The sequence below is a fragment of the Ursus arctos genome, unplaced genomic scaffold (genome assembly GCF_023065955.2).
Source record: "Ursus arctos isolate Adak ecotype North America unplaced genomic scaffold, UrsArc2.0 scaffold_5, whole genome shotgun sequence".
Classification (NCBI taxonomy): Eukaryota; Metazoa; Chordata; class Mammalia; order Carnivora; family Ursidae; genus Ursus; species Ursus arctos.
In genome coordinates, this window is record NW_026623067.1 from 66,777,014 (window position 1) to 66,800,972 (window position 23,959).

The 23,959-nt window shown below is 37.1% G+C and overlaps 1 protein-coding gene across 2 annotated transcripts in view; it reads right to left on the minus strand.

Annotated features, from left to right (window-relative positions):
• Nucleotides 1-23,959, minus strand: part of EDIL3 (EGF like repeats and discoidin domains 3) — a 398,882-nt gene that overhangs the window by 186,436 nt on the left and 188,487 nt on the right. For both annotated transcript variants that reach the window (XM_044384053.3, XM_026498663.4), the window contains one exon: nucleotides 23,552-23,680. In XM_044384053.3, the coding sequence (XP_044239988.2) occupies nucleotides 23,552-23,680 (129 nt within the window). The remainder of the gene's footprint in view (nucleotides 1-23,551; nucleotides 23,681-23,959) is intronic.

The window sequence follows — 23,959 nt, forward strand, 5'->3', positions numbered from 1 at the left end:
CTTCAGGTAATTTTCATGAAAGGAGTAAGAAAAACATTACTTTAAGCCTTGTCTTAAAAAATGTCCCACACATGAATAAAATTTGCTTGGAAATTGGAATCTAAGTTTAAATTCATATATCCTCAGAAATTTAAACGTATGCTCATTTCTTCATTGACTTACTATATATAGTTACTGTCTGAGAAGTCTGAAGCCAATGTAATTTTTGTTTCTTTAAGGTTAACATGTTACCTCTCTTAGGGGTTTAGGGATTTTCTCTATGTCCATATTTCACTAGAATTTGTCTGGACACGTCCTGCTTTTTATTTATTGTGCTGGTACTCATCAATTTATTTCAATATGAAAACTTGTTTGTTATTGCCTCCAATTTTTCTATTTTCCCCAGAACTGAAATATTAGTCCTATGCTGAATTTCTTAAATTGATTCTCCATGTTTGTTAATGTAACAGTAAGTAATAAAAACATATATATCTGTGTTTTTTATTTATTTTTATTTTATGCTAAGTTTTGGAAGCTTTCTCTGACTTTATTCTCCTGCTACATTAAAAAGAATTCTTCCTTGGGTGCCTGGGTGGCTCAGTCATTAATCGTCTGCCTTCGGCTCTGGTCATGGTCCCAGGGTCCTGGGAATTGAGCCCCACATCGGGCTCCCTGCTCAGCGGGAGGCCTGCTTCTCCCTCTCCCACTCCCCCTGCTTGTGTTCCCTCTCTCGCTGTCTCTCTCTCTGTCAAATAAATAAATAAAATCTTTAAAAAAAAAAAGCTAAAAAAATTCTTCCAATCATATTTCCCGTACCTGTGAATTCTTCTTCAAAGTGATGCTTTTATTTTATGAATACCATATTTTCTTTGTTTTTAATTAAGATGGTTTAAAAAGGTCTCTCTGTCCCATGAATCACACTTGTGTCCTCCTGTAACAGTTATTCTATGTGTTCATTTTGGATCTTCTGTTTTGTGCTGCTTACTTCAAATGACTCATGGTCCTTGCCTGTCTGTTATATGAATGAAAAAGCTAGATTGATTAATATACTTAACAGGTGTAGTTTCTTCAGTCTTTTTATGTTTATTTTCACCAATAGTATTCTCTCCTGCGTGGAAGGACTGACTGCAAGCTCCAAGTATGTGGAGCCTAGGCAAAGGCTACCTCTATTTGCAAAATGAGATGGATTTTATTCAGTGATGCCTATCCACATTAGGAGCCCAAGCTCTCCCCCTAAAAAAAGACTCTTCAAGTTTTTAGACAGCAGTCTTTCAGCTGTACCTTGGAAATATGCTTTGTAATGTGGGGTTTAGGAAGGGAAAAAGTGAGCAACTGGGGTCACTGTTGTAAAGGATTAACTAACTTGATTTTTGTCCACTCATTTTTCGGTACCAGCTGACTAGAGCTGGCGCCTAGTTTGGACTCTTCTACTAAAAGAACAGCCCTTATCTCCATTTCAGACTTTTCCAGGTCAGGGATGTAGGCTCTTGGTCCCCTTCTCTATCAACATGATTTCTTCCTATATTTCTTCATCTAGAAATGTCAAAAATCACGGGGGCATTAACAGTCCTTTCTCACTATTTTCAGCCTGTTAAAAAATGATTATTTTTCTCTTTAATTTTCACTGTCACTTTAATAGGATTTGAGAATAAATGTATGGTAAATATGTAAATTCAGTTTGCCATCTTGAAAGCCTAAATTTAAATTATATAGAAAGATATTTATCTATACATAATTTGTGTGTGTGTATATACACACACAGACACACACACATATATAGTTAATTAGTAGTTTGTTAGTCAGTCAGAAACATAGAAACAAGAAGGCGACAATCCAGGGGTGCCTGGGTGGCTCAGTCGTTTAAGCAGCTGCCTTCGGCTCAGGTCATGATCTCAGGGTTCTGGGATCGAGTCCCATGTCATGCTCCCTGGTCAGCAGGGAGTCTGCTTCTCCCTCTCCCTCTGCTCCCCGCCCCTCACCTCTCATGTTCTCTTTCACTCTCTCTCTCTGTCAAATAAATAAATAAAATCTCAAAAAAAAAAGGGAGGGAGACAATCTGTCAGGGTATCGTTTTCCCAAATAATTTAATTAAAATGTTCACTATATACTCCAACATTGTTAATGAAGAAGGTTTTTAAGCATTTGGAGACCAACGTCCTACCACCACCCCCTGATTTAAAGATGGCTCTTTGGGGAGGGTGGCAGCCCCACACATAAAATCATTTCTTCTGACTGCTCAGTAAAGTTACAGAAGACCATATTCCCTGAGAGAGCAATAAACTCAGTCCCAGAGATTGTTTGGGAAAGCTTCAGGAGATGTTATTCTTTTTTTTAAATCTAGCATCCACTAGATAAAAACTTTCTTCAACATATATTCATTTGAGACACAGACCAGAGTACCATCAGCACATGTCATATAGACAGAAAGAGAAAAGAAGTTAAACACAATTGGGCTTCGTCCTCCAGTACCATAATTATCAAAAATTTTATGCCAGAAATCAACCATGATCCAGATTTTTTATGTAATTCTTCTCAGAAGAAAAAAGAATAGCAAACACTTGATAAATCTCTAAGAATATTTCTTTGGCCATTTTGATTCTATTAAAAAGCTGAAGAGCATTTGACAAGAATCTCTATATAACTCTTTGGTTCTTTCTTTAAAATGAAGTGGAGGCTTTACGCACAGTATTAATTCTGAAACAGTTTCATATACACTCCAGATATGAAATAAGATGCCCAGCAATTAGCTACTATGAAGAATCAGTTAAAGAAAGGGGTTGGGGGTCACGGAGGATGAAATGTCCAAACTTTTTCTTTTAACTGAAAAACACACACATGTGCACCCACATACAGTTTCTGGCATTATTTACTCACACTACTTTCATGAAAGCTCATATTTTCTAAATGAACATAATTTTTAAAAGTACAAAGTCTGGTTCTATGTTTCCCCAAAATCAATTTCTTGAACCCTTTCCATTCTGCCTACATAGTATAACTCAGTGTTTCTGACAGTGGCAGGGCTGCCAGTCTGTGTGACCTCTGTAAGAAAGCCCAAGGAGAGAATGATACAGGAGAAGGTGATGAGTATTTTTTAATTTTTGTGAATTCTTGTTGGCAAATTTGATTTTCCCTTGTAATTACTTCTTATAGAGATGTGTTATGAATTAAAATAATAGAATACAGAAAGCTAAGTGTGTAACTTACTAAATGCATAAATATTAGAAGACGTAATTAAAATAAAAATATTAGAAGAGGTAATTAAAATAAAACAATACTTTAGCCTTGGAATATTGCATGTTTTGGTGACAAATAAAAGGGGATGTTTCTGAAATTTTCTAGACCATGATAGCTAGAATATATTACCAAACAAAGAAGTGTTTCTATAATGAAGCAGCATGCTGCATATAATTAAAGCATTAAAATAGTATACAGACAAAAGCATTAGGCACAACAAGCTTCATTACATATGATGAAAGATAAAAGAAGAATACATTTGTAAAACCAGATGTCCTAGTAAGTAAAAGTAAAAACAAATTGAAATCTGACTGGTTTATAAATCTATCAATTATATTGGACAGAGTCAAGTAACATTCTGGCATTCTCATTTTACTACTTTTATCCAACAATTGACAAAAATAGGTAACCTTAAGGGTTTTACCAATTTACTTCTTAACTCTGAAAGTGAACACCGCTCTGGTATTTTAAAGAATATTATCTGCACTGAAGGAAATTAAAGTGAATACCAGGAAAATAATTTATCCAATTCCCACTAGCAATACACACAAAAATTCAGCTGCACTCATACATATCTAAATATGTCAGCTTTCTCTCAGAGACATGCCCTGAATTATGCTACAAAATAGAATACTTGTGAGATGAAAGAGCATTCAGAATGTCAAAACAGAAATACGTCGATTACTAAAACATAATTTTAAAGTGCTTCCAGCATATACAAAATGCATTTATAGTCCACAGTTATGTAGTGCATAGTACTACCTGATTATAAAGTAAGCTCTGCATCTATTTGCTATTTATCCCTCAATTACATGGTAAAATTGGATAGTTAAAAATAGAAGAATACATAAATATAAAAGCCTTTGGTTTTATGCCCTGAAACTTTTTATCCTAAGATGTGTAGAAAATTATTACTTTGAAAAAAATGTATATTTGTGATAAATTATCCATTTTCTGTAACAAGGTGTGTACCTTAATTTTTGAAACCTTCAGGTCAAGCCATTCATTCTGTCATTCCATGCATTCGCATTTCATTTTCATTCTTAGTATCTAAGGTATTGATCTAATAATCATACTCCTCCAAATATCTACAGTCATTTTACATCCTCCCCAAACTCATTTATTACAAAATGCATAAAATTTTCCCCTGTGGTGCCTATGACAAAAGAACAAACAGAACAATAAAAAGAAACAGTGTACATTTTTATCTTATAATGATATCCCCCTTGCCTGTACGTGCACAACCAAGTAGAAACATTTCAGCCATAGGCATCTCCAGAGATCCACTTTATGCCACTTGGAAGTACAAATTAATGGGTAGAAACTTCCATTAACAGAAAAAGTTAAAAGGCAACTAGCTATCTATTATAAATAAACAGTGCCTTTCTGAGCGAACTCATCCTAAATCACGGTATGAAAGCCAGGGTGCAGACTTTGTTACAAGTATCTCTCCTAGGGCTGCATACATTTCTCTGACTGAGGCTTCATATTGTTTCACTAATCATAAGTAGACTACCAATTTGTAGGTAGAAAACGGTGTCTTTTGGATTAGCTAGAAGTAGAAGACATCCATTTGTTGGTTACTCTTACAAGTTCAAGTTTACATGGGCTCCTATGTTTAAGTATATTTTTTTCTTTCAAAAGTTTTAAATATTTTCTAGTCCTTTCTAGCCATGGTCTCAAAATTCTTGATCACATATTTCTATCAGTTAAAATTTTAATTGTGGTATGCACTTCCAATAAACATCTAATTATTTGTAAATTATATAGAAGTATTACTAAATGAATATATTATGTAAATTATAAAATGTATATAGAAAATACAAATTTTTAAAAATAATGAGAAAATGTTGCAAAAAGTATCTCCCTCACTGTGATGGCTTCATATTAGTATTAATATCCCAAAACATGGTACTCAAGCTGAGTGAGTTTATCAACAATAATGGTGGAAGTAAAAATATAATATGTAACATGTTGATCATTTCAATTTAGGAGGCTAATCTGTTAGATATGATCAGTTTAACACTGCTTTATCTAAATGTTTTGTGCTTAGTTCATATTAGGGGAAGAAATGTTAGCTGCCATTTTCATCTCCTCTTGCATTATTGGTATTTTCTCCAATCTGACATTGCTCTGCATATTTCTTTTCATGCCAATGTGGGTTTGGTGAGGGTTAATTTAATGGAAAATAGATAACATAAGCAGCTGTACCATGCTGAAAGTATGCTGCTTTGTAGAACTCCTATTTTTCCCTTGGAACCTCTGCACTAGTGTCCTTCTGACAAACAAACGCAGGGAGGTACCTTATCAGTTTATGTGGCAAATAGTAGTAAAATTAATATACTCGTTCACAACAACAATATACAAAAGTAAATTCTCTTATTTTCTTTGCACCTATCAGGGTATATGCATCTGGACATGAAAACACACTATAAGTAAAGTGTCCAGGAGCATGGATCTGGGGATTTAACATAGGTCCTATTTGTAAGCATAAAACCATACTTCCCTATTTATGATTCCTAAAGCATGACAATGGTTAATAGAATTAGATTGTTTTGTTATTTCAATCATTTCAAATATAATTAAGTATTTCTAACTTAAGGGAAATTTTTTTTTAGGCTAGCTTAAGGATAATTGCCTTTTTAAAAGCTGGGTTTCATATGACTAATGTTATATAGTCAAGCCTATCTACTTGGACAGATGCTAAGATCATAGGGTAACTGTAAGGCAACAATTCACCCAAATCAAAAAATGAACACTGGGTTTCCCAGTATATAATAATTAAAACAAAGAGTTTCCCAGTATTTAAAACAAAACAAAAACATCTTTACCTAGTATTAGATATTTATTTCTACCTATCCTTGAATCAAACCTTGAAGCAGCTTCCATACTTTTCCTGGTTACCTTTAAGTAATAAAAATATCCTTAGCTTACTTTCAGTTAATAAACAGTCACTTACATTTTACATATTAAACTAGGTCCAGTCTTGTGGCATCTAAAAATCCATGAATATATCCAGTTTGGAAATTTCTTCCCCAAGCTTAGGTGTACCTTAGCAAGGAAAGCGCAGGCCCTCTCCTAACACTTGCAGGGCCATGGGGTAGCTGTCTCACATGTCTGAATATTTAAAAATTACAAATAAGGTTAATAAATTGTAAAATATATATATATCTCTATATATACATATATATATTCTTCTACATTTCTAACAATGTGAAGGGCTAGGTTTGCATTTTGAACTCCCAGATACTTCAAAGTTCCATAAAACAAAGTGAGGACCTGGGAAAAAAGGGCTTTCAACCCACCCTTGTCAATGGATAACCCAGCCCAAACATCCAAGCTCTGTCTCCCTCACTCAGTAAACAGCTATCCCATGGCCTGACTCTGAGCTGAAGGGTGTGCACACTAGTGACACAGTCCATCCAGGGCAAGGCAGATATGAAGAAGAGGCCCACATAGGCCCTGGAAGTAAGCTGGGTGTCATTTGGACATAGTATCCTGGGGTCCTGAGTACACTGAGCATGGTCTAGAAGGGGAACTCTATCTCCAGGTGGGTAGGCACACTCCTTTGTGCCCACTGACTCCTTGCTTCATGGTGAGGGTTGATGTAAAATGAAGGCCAAAGCAAGGTCTCCAAAATGAGAGGTTCAGGCAGGGGGAACCCTCCTGGCAGTGCCCAAGGAAAGAACTGAGAAGAGAGCTAGGGATAGTTTTCTTTCTCATCCCACCCATCCTGTACTAGAGAGTACTCTCTAGTTGTATTTTGACCCCTCCAGTGTCAGAGTAGATGAAAGTCTTCCTTGATGGTCAGGTTGAAAGATGACATTGGTGACTACTGGATGTGCTGAATGTGAAACTGTGGTTTCATTCTGTCCTGGGGCAATTTTGTGGGTTTTCTGAAGACACTTCATTTCTGGGAATTCCTTGCCTCTAGCTGCCTTTTCTGATAGGTCAGTATGTTCTGCCTCCTGGTTCCCTGTGGAAGCTTCCCTGGCTTTCTCCTTGGGCTCCATTTCTCCTAAGATAACACAGCTGCTTTGTTTTGAGAAGTTTGCATCAGGCCCACAGGAAATCCACACAGTCTTTCCCTGTCATATTCTAAAAGTGCAGTCTGTTGCTTCAGTCACAGCTGCTTGTCTTTGGACATCCCCAGGCAGGTGTTAAATCATCAGTGTGTATGTAATTGCATACAAGAAGTCACTACAAATAATAAAGGAAGACTTAGTGTTTTCTTTCTTTCTGATCTCCCATGGTTTCTTTTTTCTTTATCAGTAATAATGTACTTAATATCAATCATGTTTTTAAAAAGGAAATATTGAAGGAAACAAGATATCTGCTTTTAAATCCACCAGGGTTCTTGAGTTTTGTACTTGAGAAAGCTTTAAAATAAAAGTTGGGCAAGAAAATTGAACCTCAAAGAATGACTCTACTTTCAAACGACAAAACCAAATCATGTCCAAAATCTCTGGAAAACAGAAAGTGACCAGGAGGTTCATTTTAAATATATTCTCTGAACCATTTGAGAATGGCAGGTCATAAACTACAGCAGAAAGATAGCTGGCAATAAACATTTTTCTTCAATTCAATTGCTCTGAAAGGGAAAGAAAAAGACTATGTTCTCAGATAAAAATGTCATTTATACCCATACAAGCCTATGCTCAGAGATAGTGAAATAAGTTATATTTCCTATGAGTTTGAAGTATCAATTAAAAAATAGAGCCAATTACAAGTTAAACTATCCCAAAGAAATAAGGCAATTTGTTTAATTTTTGATATATAAGACCATCAGTGAAAAAATATACCAAATACCTTAGATGAATTTGGAACTTCAAAAAAGCAGTTGATAGTCCAGGAACTTACCTAAGCAGACTTAAAAGATTAACCAGAGATAATAACCAGCCATCCTGAGTCAACCCAAATACATAATTATGGTAATGTTGGCAGTAATGTATTAACACGGACACTGTCATCTTTCATAGAGAGAAAAACGTGCATGGTGAGTTTTAGCAAAAAACAGAAACCAAAAAATAGCAACAATAATAAAAACAAAACGACAACTAAAAAAATTAAAATTCATGTGTGCAGACTTGCAGATATACAATGAATTTCATCCTAAATGAGGACAAAGAAATGATTCTGGAAAATGCTAGCTATACTGTCACCAAAATAATCAACTTCTAAGTGGACTCCATTGGTTACTCTATTCAAATACAGTAAGTCATTTATATATAGCTCCAGAGAAATTTGAAGTAATTTCCTGGCCTCTAAAAAGGCTGACTTGGACCTTTGGAGCTGGCCATAAGGGATTTATCTTTACTGTTGTAAACGTTGTACTGTGTTTGCTGTTCTCATTATATATGCAGAGCCAATCGAGAAGAATTTGGAATAATTATTTATTTTTAACATATACCCAGATCTTCCCTAAAAGCAGTTGAAACAGCTTGCAACAAAATCCCTACATATTAAGAAAGGTAATAAAAATAAATATCTGAAACCATACAGTGGAGTGGGAATGACAGGATCCTAGGATAGAATACTTACTGATTTGTCTATGCCAGACAAGCAAAATAGCTTCTATAGTTCTTTGTACCTGATAACATTGAGCATCTTTGTACCTCAGAAAAAAAGAAACATGTACTTCCCTTAATTTATATAAAATGTATAAGTAATACACCAATAATAGGTATCCTGTCACTCACTCAACAAATATTTATTATAAACCTACTATGGGACAGGCACCTTGCAAGATATAAGGGATAAATTCTGTGTAAGATAAGCACAGGACTGCCCAATAAGGGCAAGTAACCCCAACAGGTCTAGTGCAAGAGACAAGATGATTGCGATTATTTCTGTTGTAATTCACCATGGTTTTCTCTAGGTTTCTATTTATGTAGTCAGACAGTAAGCAAGTGTTTGCTGAGCTCCCTCTAGTCATTCATTTATTGATTATATTTTGAGTATGTGCTATATGCAAGGCGTAATTCTGGGTTATGATCAGGAATCAAAGATGACTCAGGTGGAAATTGTCTTTAAGCCACCTGGGGTGATGAGAAATATACAAATAAGTACAAAGTAAGGTAGACAGAATAGAGAAATACATGTCAATCAAGATAGAAAGTAATGGGGGCATTCTTGCCTGAAGGAGTGGAAGTTGTGGAAGTGTTCCTAGAGGATCTCCTCCTGGCATTACAGAATAGACATAAGGGAAAGGGCTCCCCAGCAGGGAAGGCACATCAGCAAAGGCAGCACCATGGGCAGTCAAGGAAGATGAAGGAGGAAGAGCAAGTGGCTAAGGTGGGCAAAGCATTTGGTGTACAAAAGGGAACGTGGGAATAAAGTAGGGAAGTTAAGTCAGGGCTGTTTTTTTTTTTTTTTTAATTTTTATTTTGTTATATTAGTCACCATACAGTACATCCCCAGTTTTTTGATGCAATGTTCCATGATTCATTATAGGGCCAGGTTTTGACAAGTGATAATATTCAGCTTATGGAGCTGGTGGCCCTGTGTCTCTTACTATGCAAAGGTTAGCAAAGGAGACATGCAGCTAGACTTTTGCCCTCAAGAACTTTATAATCTATTATGTACACACCAAGGCAAATGGAAGACCCTTGCAGTTAATTATTCCCAGATGATGAAGAGTTTTACAAAGAAGGCAACTACACAATTGGCACCCGTCTGGGCAGGGCATATTCAGAGTCGTCTGATCCGTGGCATAACCATAGCTGTCTACTGTGCTTGCCTTGTACGTGTGACTATGGTCTCTCAGGGCCCATTTCTCCCAGAAGGGTCACTCTTGTGCTACGGTCCTCTCTAAGTACTGTTGGCTCCTGTCCCACAATATTACTCTTGAAGGATTCACTGCCTAGGCTGTGAGAATGTAGCTCACAAAGGACCTCAGCTCAACCTGAAGAGATGCAGCATTAAAGCTGGGGAAAGGCAGCAGATAATGAGCTGAGCGGCTAAGAACGTATATGGAGAAATCAACTCCAAGGAAAACAGTGTACTGACTGTAAACCACAAATAACGGCACAGAGTCTAGAAACAAAAGTGGCAAATGGCTCTCTAGACATTCTTGATGGGAAGCATTTCTCACCACTCCTGAATATCTCAGACAAAGGAGGTCACCGCAGCAGGGCAACACTAACAGAATCACTACTTCTGGGGAGAATTTTAAGTGCTGAGTCAATGCTTATAGACAAGTATGTGTGGGTGGACTTCATTCCTTGTGTGTATATGCGTTAAAAGGAGTCTATGAGAGGATGCAAAGGATCCTTGAATTAATAATTTTCAACCTCACCCCACTTGCCACCTCCACGTTTACCGTTCATTTGACAGTAACTCCTGCACCTTCTCGTGCCTCTGCCTCACTTTGTTTTCATCCATCCTCTCTTCTTTGCCTAAAGATGAGATTCTATCTGAGCTTTCAATGCTATTTCCACTCTCCCACTCCCATCTTTTCCAGGTAATTGAGTTAAACGATATTGAACGAGTTCTTAAAATCATCTAACAATTATGTATCTATTATTCTTTATATACTGCCGGGCTTGTCAGAGCTTTCAATAAGTTAATGAACACTGGCAATCTCCAAAAGGAGGAAAAAATGTACAGTGTCCCCAAACTTGTTTGGCCATAGGACTTTTGTTAGATGAAGCAGTGTTTTTCTCCATATTAATTTCATAAGCTACTGAAGGCGTACACTGTTTTGTAGAGCTTCTTGGTTTTTTGTCTTCCACAGAGCCCAACATTATGAAAGACAGGTATTAGTAGATGATACATTAATGGCAGATTGGTTGGCACATTAAAGTTCCAGTTACTCACTTATTTATTTAACAAATATTTATTGAGCATCTACTATGAGCTTTTTAGGCATTGAAAAAGAGGAAAAAGTTAACAAATCAAGTCCTTGTTCTTAGGAAGCTTACTTTTTTAGAGGAGGGAAAAGCAATAAAAAATAAACTAATGCATCAGGTGGTGAGGAGTGCTAAAAAAAATAAAGGAGAATAAGAGGAACGGTCATGAGAGAGATGGTGGGGGAAGGTTTTACAGAATGACATTTTATTCAAGCCGGCTGGAGGAGAGCACTCTAAGAATTACCACTTGTGCAAAGATCTAATAAGAAAGGAAAGGGAGCAAGCCTCATGGCTATCTAGGAAAGAGAGGCTTGGTAAGTGAGCACAGGCCACTTACTGGAAGCAAAGGCCACACACTGGAAGCAGGTTTGGCAGGTTTGCAGACAGCAAGGAAAATGGTGTGGGATCAGCATGATGGCGCATGACTGGAGAGAGGGTCAGAGATGGCCAGGAGCAAAACACGTCAATCTCTTGGTTGCTACACAACTCTGGCTTCCACTCAACATGAACCACACACTGGAAGCAGGTTTGGCAGGTTTGCAGACAGCAAGGAAAATGGTGTGGGATCAGCATGATGGCGCATGACTGGAGAGAGGGTCAGAGATGGCCAGGAGCAAAACACGTCAATCTCTTGGTTGCTACACAACTCTGGATTCCACTCAACATGAACCAGGAAACCGGGAGGTGGGGGGCGGGGCTTGTACACAGACATGCCCTAATATGAGTTGTGTTTTAAGAGGATCACCTTGGCTGTTGTTTTGAAAATAGACTAGAGACAAATGTAGAGAAAGCACAGTCACTTGAGTATGTCATAACGGATAATGGTGCCTTAGAGACACAGTGGAAGTGTAAGAAGTCATCAGAATCTGGACATTATGTTCCTTAAGTAATCACAGAGCATACAGGAGACTCTGGGTATAGATAACTCTTCTAAGGAGTTTCATTTCAAAGGAGACGACTGGAACAATAGCATTAACATGTTTTTATTCTCTCCTCTTTCTCTCCACTCTCTTCTTTCTTGTTCCTCCCTCTCACCCCCACTATTAAGAAGACATACACTACTCTCACAGCATTGTTCACAACAGCCAAACTGTAGAAGGAGCCAAGACGCCCATCAACAGACAAATGGATAAAGAAGATGTGATCCATATATACAATGGAACATTACTCAGCCATCAGAAAGAATGATCACCCAACATTTGCATCTACATGGATGAAACTGGAGGAGATTATGCTAAGTGAAGTAAGTCAAGCAGAGAAAGACAATTATATGGTTTCACTCATTTGTGGAACATAAGGAATAGCAGGGAGATCTTTAGGAGAAGGAAGGGAAGAATGAAGGGGGGGTAAACAGAGGGGGAAATGAACTATGAGAGACTATAGACACCGGGAAACAAACTGAGGGTTTTAGAGGTGAGGGGGTGGGGGGATGGGCTAGCCCGGTGATGGGTATTAAGGATGGCACGTACTGCATGGAGCACTGGGTGTTACACGCAAACAATGAATCATGGATCACTACATCAAAAATTAATGATGTACTGTATGGTCACTAACATATAATAATAATAATAATAATAATAATAATAATAATAATAAAGACATACACTCTTGATTACGAGACTTTGTTTTTAAAACTGAGACATCTAGTGTTCCCATCTTCTCAGGGACAAAATTAGCTCAGATAAAATCAGTATTTATTTTAGCTTTCAGTCCCAATTTCTTTTACCATAATTAAAGAAAAAGTATTTTGAAAACCAATCATGTTTATGAATGTATAGAACTTCTAATTGTATGTAACACTGCTTACATTAAATTGCCTGGATATCACCAATCTAGGCCTAAAAGTAGGCAAACGGACCAGTTATTTCAATTTCATACGTGAGGATACCAAGGCTTAGCATAATTATTAGTTCAAGTTGATATGACTTGTTAAGGGCATATGAGGAATCAAATTTTGGGCCTCTTCAGTGGTGAAATTCTCAACCTGCTTCATGTATTCCTTATTTAAATAAACTATCCTCATTTTATTTACAAAGAGTAAGAAGAAATTCCTTTATTTATCAGTAAAAGAACTTTCACATGGCTGAGGGGAAGAATTCACATTTAGAAATGTACTAGTTTAAGATGTATCTTATAAAATAATTAAAACTTCCTGGAATATCCAAGGGCAATTTATTTCCAAAGCATATATTACCTTAATTTTTCTAAACTTATAATCTATGGCATGATTGCAAAATCATTCAGGAATTGTGAGAGCAAAATCAATCAAGATTCATTTTAAAGGCTGATGTTAGTAAATATCCACTCAACGCAACAGTGATTTCCGGGTTTCCCAATGATGTCCTCTTTTTCAAAATCATTATTGTACTTTAGTATGTAATTATATTAGCGATGATTTACGTATCACTTCTATTATGTTTTCTTTAAAATATACTGAATATACTGTATTCTACTATTATGACTTAGCTCATGTGAAAGATAAAGCAATATATAATACATCTAAAGAGAACCAATCTTAATGGGTCCTTTAAAAATATCAAAATTTGAAATTTTAATATCTTAAGTAACATATACATTAAAGGCATTGATTATATATCTATATATGTTTGTATTACACATCTTTTTGATCTTTAAAAATTTAGAGTCTATGCTAATGATGCTATTAAAAGCTAGAAACAAATGTCAATATCAAGGCATACTGGAAATTATAACAATGTATTATTATTTTTTTTAAAGATTTATTTGAGGGGGGAGGGACAGAGAGAGATGGAGAGAGAGAATCTCCAGTAGACTCCCCACATGGGGCTTGATCTCAAGACCCATGAGATCATGACCTGAGCGAAAGCCAGGAGTCAGATGCTCAACTGACTGGGCAGGTGCCCCAAAATTATAACAACGTTTTATACTGCCCTAGTCAGTGGCAAAATTTAAAAAAGTTATAATGTTACTGAAATTCATTAGCAAAAAACCAACTATTTATGATCCAAGTGGGATCCACTCCAAACTATTTTCCAAATCTGAACACTGTTCAGCTCCTCCCAAGTCCTCAGTACCACCTCAGTCCTAGCCATCATCACCTTCCAGCTGGTCTCAGGTGTTCCACTCTTGCCCCCAACATAGCCTGTTCTTCACCAGCAGCCAGAGGTACTCTCCAAACAGAAGTCAGTTTGTGTACTCTCTCTTGCTCTTCACCCTCCAGAGGTACCCTTCCACATTTACAATAAAATAAAAAGTCCTCTCTATGGCTTGTAAGGCCCTACATGATCTGACCCTTGACTACTACTCAGGTCTCTTTTCCACCCCTCTCCTCATTATTCACCATCTTCCAAGCAAACAGCACTCTTACAACTCTGGCATTTGCTATTTCCTCTGTTGGCTTGCCTGGCCCCCTAACTTCATTTACCGACTCTGCTCAAATGTCAGTTGCTGGGAGAAAACTTGCTTGGCAATGCCTAAAATAGCACTCAAACACCTCCGCTCTTTGTCTTTATCCTTATAATATATATCAATACTTGACATTGCATAGTATTACATTATCTTTTTTAATTGAGATTTTTGTTGAGATAATTGTAGTTTCACATACATTTGTAAAAATAATACAAAGAAATCCCATGTACACTTTGCCTAGTTCCCCTCAATGGTTAACATTTTGTAAAACCATAATATAAAAGCACAACTAAAATACTGACATTACTAATCAATCATATTCAGATTTCTCCAGTTTTACTTCTATGCATTTTTATAAATGTAAGTAAATCTACACAATTTTATCACATATGTATGTTTGCTCATCTATCATCCCAGTCAATATACTAAATAGTTCCAACACCACGAAGATACCTCATGTTCTCTTATAACTGCATTCAGCTACCTCTCTTCCCCTCTAACACTTGAAAACTACTGATCTGTCCTCTATTTCTAAAATCTTGTCATTTCAAAAAGTTAACAAAATTAGAATCATCTTGTATGCATTCTCTTAAGACTGGCATTTTTTTTTTTCACTCAGCTGAATTTCCTGGAGATTTATCTAAGTTATTGGATGTATCAACAGTTCCTTCCTTTTCATTGATGAGTGGTTAACTGTGCCATGGTATGTATATACAACTGTTCGCTTAACCATTCACCTGGGCATCTGGGCTGATTCTGTTTTTGGTTATTATCAATAAAGCTACTAAGAACATCCACATATAGGGGCGCCTGGGTGGCTCATTTGTTAAGCATCTGCCTTCGGCTCAGGGCATGATCCCAGTGTTCGGGGATCGAGCCCTGCATCAGGCTCCTCCGCTGGGAGCCTGCTTCTTCCTCTCCCACTCCCCCTGCTTGTGTTCCCTCTCTCGCTGGCTGTCTCTCTCTCTCTCAAATAAATAAATAAAATCTTAAAAAAAAAAAAAAGAACATCCACATATAGATTTTTGTGTGAACTTAAGTTTTAATTTCTCTGGGATAAATGCCCAAGAGGACGACTGCTCGGCCATATGGTAAATGCATGCATCATAGTTTTTATTACCCATTTCCCCATCAGGATGGAAGTCCTATGATATCGGGGACTTGGCTATTTTGGATCAGCACTGTATTCCAGTGTCCAGAACAGTACTTGGCATAGAATAAGGAGTTAACATATATCTGTTGGCTGAGTAGACTTTAGAGCCTTATGGAGCGAATGTGCACAGATGCTATTGCTTTTATAACTGATTAAAATGAAATGAGTCTGCAAAAAGGCTCCCTGGGAAAAATGGTTGAGAGGAGAGTAAGAGAGATGTGGCCTCTGAGGTGTCAGTCTAAGCCCTGAATGGGAGAGCAGCTGGGCTGAGCAGCTGTGTGTGAAAAGGGATGTATGAGGCTCTGGAAAGTCACATGACTCTTCAGCCCCAGGGAGCACAGTAGAACCTGATGTTGTTAAAATGGCTGATACAGTCTCAGATCATATGCAGTGTCAGTTGCCTGGATGGCCACCAGCAGAAGACAGAGTAGCCTACTGCTTAGCAGTGTTTTCAAGATGGGACCAGCAGCAGAGTCAAGGAGCGTCTTTCCTAAGCACATGTTGGCAACCTGGCAAAATAGTAAGCAACCTCCAAAAAAAATGGGTCAAGTCTGTAAATAAATAAATTGCTTCTTCATAGGATTGGGTTAAGTTTTCAGGGGAGAATGAGGCCTCACACAGGCAACTGGGATAGACAATGGTAGTCCACAGAACGGAATTTGGAAATCAATGTTAAGAGCACAAGCTGGGAAGCTTGGGAAATTTGGATTACATGCAAAAAAAAATCATTTTTTTTAAACTGTATTTGTGGTGCTAATTCTATTCCTCTCTATTCCTGGAGATCCTTTACACAATCATGAGTCAATCAGTTCTAGAAGGTCAGATCTATTAGTATAAATACACCAGTTTCATGAGTATAACCTTCTGGCAAAATTTGTTTAATGTGTTTTTGTTCAGAGTTTGTTTCCTGACAATCAAATTTCTTTTAATAAGTAACAAGAAAAAAAGAATGTTACACTGTTATTAAAAGGAACAATTTTCAAATATTTTGAGTGTATGAATATGTGAGTATCTTATTGCAAAAATCACAAACTATGTCCATATTTGAGTAGCGTAAATATCCATTATATATATTTCCCAGGACAGTGCTCTTTGTAAGGCTCCTGAAAAGGATGAAAACACGAAAATTAAAATGTCTTGGAACTCTGATAGATTAAGGGATAACATATTTTAAGAACAGTGAGCTAATATCTTTCTCTGGCCTGATTCTTTCAATCAGTGCCTGCTGTTGAAAATGACAAAGTTCAATAAGGTTGCATGATTATACATTTAAAGTGGGATTATGTTTGTGTAACACAAGCTCAGTTTCTCTTTAAGTATTTCCCTGCTTAGTTTTTTTTAAGACATAGTAATTCCTCATGGTATGGTTCTAGAACACTGATTCCCAGCCTTGGTTGCACATTAGAATCATCTGGGGAGATTTTAAACTCCTAATGCCTGGATCATACCCCAGACCAATTAAATCACAGTCTCTCGGGTGAGAGGCAGGCATCAGTATTTTTCATAGGTCCCCAAGTGATTCTGATGTGCAGCCACAGTTGAGAATCAGTATTCTAGAGTCATCTGCATCAGTTTCACTAGGGTACTTCTCAAGAGTCAGACCTGGATCCACAATTGTACGTATTAAATTGGAAAATCCATAGTTGAGCAAAAGAAATCTGAATATTTATCTGTACTTCCAGTTGCACACTAATTTGAGAACATTTGGCTAAAAAGTTAAGGTGGCTAACACCGACCTGTAAAGTCAATGGTGAGTAGGACAATTTGAAATTTCAACCCACAGTCAGAAAATCTTTTGGGGTTGGAGACAAGTCTACTTTGGAAGTCTCATTAGAGGTCTGTCTTTAGCTAGTGTAGTTACGGAGCTTGCAGGTGTCAGTCATAACTCCAGGTAAAGTTTCCACACAGTTTTCAAGTGAATACTTTATTAGGGCAAACTGATCCTCCACTGGAAAGTTAAAATAAAGAGGCCATCAAGTCAAAAGTAGAAAGAGTAATTTTAAAAAATAATAATTACTTATAAGAATTAAGGATGTTAAGAGAGGAGTTCTTACAGAAAAGCATTGAGCTGCAAATTGAGCTTCCCCTTGACCCATCACTCATTTTTTAAAAAAATTACAATTAAAACGTTTTTAGAGGAAGGGAAAAATTAAAACCAATAGAAATCCTCATTATATTTAAAAATATTAGCCCAGTAGGGATATTAACCCCTTAAAATATGTAAAGTATGTTCTCAACCTCTCATCTGATCCTAACAAATATCCTGTTTAGGGAAGGAGGAAAAACAATTAATTCCAGTTTTTTTAGACATGTTATTTCCAGCATATAACACAGTATGAAGTTCTCAGTGTTTGCTAAGTTGAATTGAATTATTGGAAAAGGAAGTTGAAGCACAGAACCATTAAGTGCTAAACTGACCCTTCACCAATTGATCTAGAGGCAGGTGCATCAAAAACCCCAGTATAATCCAGAATTCTTCCCTAACAGCATGCTTCCTCTAGTGTAATTTGGAAAGTAAAGGCCATTCTTTAAGCCAGTTGTCCTTAGCCTGGTACACCTACAGACCATATGGATGCTTTCGACTGTATCCAGGGTACTGACCAAAGATTTTGAATCAATAGAGCGAGGTGAAATCAAAGTCTGTATGTTTACTAAGCACCACTTCCCAGAGAAAACATGTAATTGACAAATATGTTATTAAACCAATTGACAATGATCCTCGAAATGGCAAATATCATTGACTAACTCTGAGAAAAGTGAAATACTTAAGTTACAAAAGCAAAAGGACTCATAGACCCATGCTGCATCAGCCTGGAATCTACATCTTTCTTGCCCAGAATACAACTTCCTTTGTAATCTTAATCATGTGGAATTCAAGTGCTTTCATTTTTTAGTCATTGAAGCAATCTTTGCCATGCATCTTACAAAGCATTTTGATTTCCTTGCTGAATTCAGTGCCAAGGTCTGTGATACAAATGAACACCTGGCTTCAAGATGGATATCATTATTGTCAGTATTACTGATAAGTGTTCTTTAATGTTTAGGTTAGAATTAATACTACTCAAAAGTCATAATAAATATCTTATGTGAGACAAAAAAATTAAAACAAATATTGTTGAATGTATGAATCCATTAATCAACAGGATAAAATTAAGAACACACTGGTTTATAATAGTTAGCATAACATATGAAGAGGAAAGTTTTAGATTTTGTATTTTTCCAACTTCTTCAGTGGGTGAAGGGACTGGAGAGCATATTGTCTTCAGCAAATCTGATAACGTGGGCTACTATTTAAACTGATCCTTTTTGTTTCGGGGCTTCATGGGTACCTAGATCAGCTCTCCTTCCTTGAAGAATAGGAACCAAGAAAATTTGTGCTTGATGGGAATTGAAGCTGCACATATGTAGAAAAGAATGCTCAGAATGCTTTGAGTGGCAACACGGACAAAAAGTTCTGGGAATGAAGAAATTGTCCTTCCCTAAGGCATTAGATTTGTTTCTAGGCAACAAATAAAATATGATTACTTCTAGCTAGCCCAAAATGCAGCTCGCAGAAGAAAACTATGTACATAAAAATGCCTTTCAAAAGTCTAATCTTTAGACAATTTTGGTGCTCAATTCATCCTATAATTTATATCTTATAATTTATGCACACACACGCACATGTATACATACATGTACATATATGTACACGTGTGTTTCACATTATTCTATTGTAGTTAAAGAATATGTATAATTTGGTAACTCCATATAAAAATTAATATGAATCATTATTTGTTTTATAAAATTAGAACCTCTTCTACTTTCATGATCAAAAATGCACATGTAATGGCTAAAATCCAAAACCCTGACAGCAACAAATGCTGGTGAGGATACGGAAGAACTCTTGTCCATTGCTGGTAAGTATGCAAAATGGTACAACCACTGTGGAAGGCAGTTGGAAGTTTCTTACTCTCAGGTGTTCTCTCACGAAATGATTCAGCAATTGCACTTCTAGGTTATTTACTCAAGGGAATTGAAAACTACGTCACACAAGACAAAAGAAAAACCTGTGTCACTCATAACTGCCAAAAAATTAGAAACAATCAAGGTGTTCTTCAATAGGTGAATGAATAAACAAACTGTGATACATCCATAAATTGGAATATTATTCTGTGATTTTTAAAAGCTATCAAGACATAAAATGACATGGAAGAACCTTACATATATATTGCTAAGTGAAAGAAGTTAGTCTGAAAGAGCTACATACTATATTATTCTAGCCACATACACTGTAGGATTCCAACTATGTAACATTCTGGGAAAGACAAAACTGTAGAGATAATAAAAAAAAAAAAATCTGGTTGCCAGGGATTTGGCAAGGGAAGAGGGGATGACTAGGCAGAGGACAGATTTTTAGGTCAGTGAAACTATTTATGAGGCTATGGTAGATACATGATATTATGTATTTTTCAAAATCCATTGGGTGGTATAATACAAAAAGTGAACCCTAATATAAACAATGGACTTTAGATAAAAATAATGTATCAATATTATTTTATCAATTGTAACAAATATACCATATTAATGAGAATGTTAATAATAAGGGAAACTATGCAGGCAGGTGGAGGGATAAATGGGAACTCCCTGCTCAGTTTTGCTGTAAACCTAAAACTATTCTAAAAACTAAAATCTATTAATTAAAAAAATAATATGTCGATAATATTCATGCTGGCACTGGAAACGTTTTTTCCTAATTTGTAACATATTGACAAAATAGTTGTTAAAGTAAACCTACTAATTATGTATTTATCACTCCTGTATCATGAAACTTCAAATTCTTTAACTATTTAGCTATATGCCAAAAGATATTTAATTCACAATCTGCCATACAGAACTAAATTAATACCCCCCCATATATGGATGCCTGAAGAATTTTTTTCAATCCTCTTTCCAAAGGATACGTTCATATTATATTGGTACATTTCTCATTTTCATTGATTTTCAATATAGTTTTGATTTGCAAAAACCGTAATAAATATTTTGCCTGTAATGTATTGTTATGTAACTGAAAGCTGATTACTTTCAGCTACTGAAAGCCTTGTGCAGTATTTCTCAAACTTCAGTATGTGTGTGAGAGTCTACTGGGGATCAAAAAAAAAAAAAAAACAATTGATTCTGATTTAGCTAGTGTGAGGTGGTCCTGATAATCTACATTTCTAACAAGCTCTCATGCAAGGCTGATGTACTATCTCACACTTTGAGCAGCAAGGTTCTAGAGCATATTTGGGCCATGAAATGACTGCCATTGTGAAAAATTAACCCAAATACCTAGCAGTTCTTACAAGGGATTAAAGAGCTGGGTTTTTTGTTTTGTTTTTTTGTTTGTTTGTTTGTTATTTTTTTTAAAGAGAGAGAGCTGCTTTTTTGTTTTTCCTACCTGAAAAAGCTCTCAGGGCTCCCAGACTTCTAAATCTGCTTTCCCAATATAAAATCCTTTTCAATCTCATCCATAAAGAGAATGGCTTGATAACCTTTGTACAGTGAGCAAGCTACCCATTTAGCCATAATACTCTCCTAGCTTCTGTGAACCAAAGACCATCTATCTCTAGTTCAATTCCTTGATTTATATGTCTTCAATCGCGGAAAGGTCAAACAACTGGCTCAAGGTCACTTAACCAATAACTTGTAAAGGTCAGGTCTCAATCCAGGTCTCTGATTCCAAATCCAGTCCTTTTTCCTCCATTCTCTGTTGTTTCTGATAATGATGCACTTCAGAGAATAGAGACTAGTTTGTTGAGACCACAAAATCCCAGCTCTGAATTGAATCTCTCAGCCTCAGGCTTCCCCGGACAATTCCTAACATGGGTTTAAAGTCTTATGGGAAACCAGGTGCAATAAGGGAGAGATTTTTTTTTGTGCTTCAAAATAAGCCTTGAAATTCAACAAAATTAAGTGAATTAATGAGCTTATTTGAATATCGTATAAGGTATGAGAGAAAAGAGTTGGATGTTCCACCATGGAGAGTGGGGCCAAGAATGGTTTGTTCTATTTCTCCAAACCCGACAGTTCTCTTCAAAGAATTCATAGCTAACCATGTGTGGGAGTCAGAGGCAGGTGGACACTTCCCCAGGACCCTGTCCTGAGCAACCTCCCTTATAGCGGGATAATCAAATGATGATGACGTCTTCAGAGGGACTTCTAAACTATTAAGGATAATGGAAATTAAATGTTTCTTCACAATATGAAGAAAACAAGGTCCAGAGATGTGAAAATAATGATGCGCCATGTACGGATATTATAAGCTGGAACTCAGATTTGGAGTTTCTCGACCTCTGGTTTAAGGACTAGCCCCAACTTCACACTGACATCAGCAGTAGGTTAGGGTTAGAGAGTTAATCAATACGAAATATTTAAGTGACATTAGGGTCTACACATGCCTTCTAAATACTGTCCTTTTAAGGATTTCTAACAGTATAAATCTTTGTATACTCTTACCCTCTCTGTCCTGGAGCCTTGCAGCATAGGAAAGAAAAAGTTAGGATGATCTGACCTTGGGAGAAACTCCTGCCTCAGAACATTGGACAGAATCCCATTATGAAAATCCTGTTCTCATTTCAAGGGGGGATTCCTCTGTAAGTATATGTGTGTACTGGATGCAAGTGGCTCTGTGTGGCAAGATTGTCCTCCTCTGGACACCGCTCCAACACCATATCACAAAAATCTGTAAATATGTAAGGTTAGAAATATTCTCTTCATGGGATTAAGTGAATATCAAGGCAGCCAAGATTTTGGGCTCTCATGTCTATTTGCTTAGGGATGTTCTAAGGTGTTTGTATGTGAAAGCTGAGCAATGATGCCATAATGAGGTAGAATCAGCCTTGGCAACTCTGGCTCCAGTCTGAGAAAAATCAGCCTCTCGGTTCCTTGTGGGTGATCAAGCAGTTCAGGTGCCTGTTGTAAGGAGCACAAATGCCACTGTACTATAGCAGGATTCTATGGAAATTTTACAAATTCTCAGTTATAGCAAGTCTCCAGAAAAGTACATTATGCCCCCATCATCTCAGAGCCAGGAGGTACTCTATGTTTTTTGCTGGTGGTTGGCAATCTGGCTCTGGCTGACACATTCAGCTTTGCCTTACTCATCCCTAACACCATGGTCTTGACCATAGCTCCAATATTTAGAGCTCATATATTCATTCCTCACTCTTCTTACCATGTGCCATTCCTCTGTTCCCCTCCTTCTGATCACAATCCTCTCCCTCCTTCAAGACTCAGCTCCCATGTGACAGCCTCTGTAAGAGCCTACCCTGACAGCATACTGTTCAACGTGGCCTCCCTGCTGCACCCCCTTCAGCTGTTAAGGACCCCCACCACTCACTTGGCATTTATGTTGAGCCATACTTCTAAGAAGAGAGCATCACAAGCAGACCTACTTTGTTTAACTTCCCAGGATAAATAAGAACGGGGATAAAAGAGAGAAGCACAGATAACATATTTGTTGAATTTTCAAAGATTTTCACAGTAAAAATGCCAACATGTAGGAAGGAGGGAGCTGGCTTAGAGACAGGGTCGGGTGGGCAGTTTTCTTTTCTTTTCTATCTCTGAACCTAATCAACAGAATAATGTCTGGGAAACTTGAAGAACATAGCTGCAGGCCCAGTATAAAAGAAAGAGGCAGATATCAGTTTAAAATAAAAGGCAAGATTTTGCAAGTATGGCTGGAGAATAATGAAAGAGAGTCAACACAAAACTACTAGACCCATACACCACTGGGAGGATTGAGACATAGTCTGGGAGTCCTCAGTGGGAGATGTGGTGTATTCAGTGGGAGAGAAGCAGCATTAGCCAACTCTCAGGGTTCTTTGCTGCGGGAAGCTTCTATCAGTCTACTACCAACAAGAATGATAATGACTTGTATACTTTGCAATCAATACTAATAAAAGCACAATGACTGTGGATGACTTACTGTGCTGACAGTGAATCCCATTAAATCCTCGAGGACATTTACAGACGTAACCTATGAATGTGTCCCCTCGGTACGCTTCGCTTATTTCACAGGTTCCTCCATTATGGCATGGATTAGGAATGCAGGGACCTGAAAGACAGAAGAAAAATTGCTGCATGATGTGTACGCTTGAAAGGAGATGCTGGGCCAACCTTTTGCAATTAACAATTTCATAGAGAAAAGTGTTCTTGATATTCGTGGTATAGGAAATGGAATAGTTGTGTGGGGCTCTGAGACTAACAGCCTGGGATCGAAGCCTGGCTTCCTGACTTTCTAGTCATGTGGTCTTGGAGGATTTAGTTAACCTCTCTGTGCCTCAATCTCACCTTCTGTTCAATATCAGTATTAAAAGAATCTATCTCAAAGGGT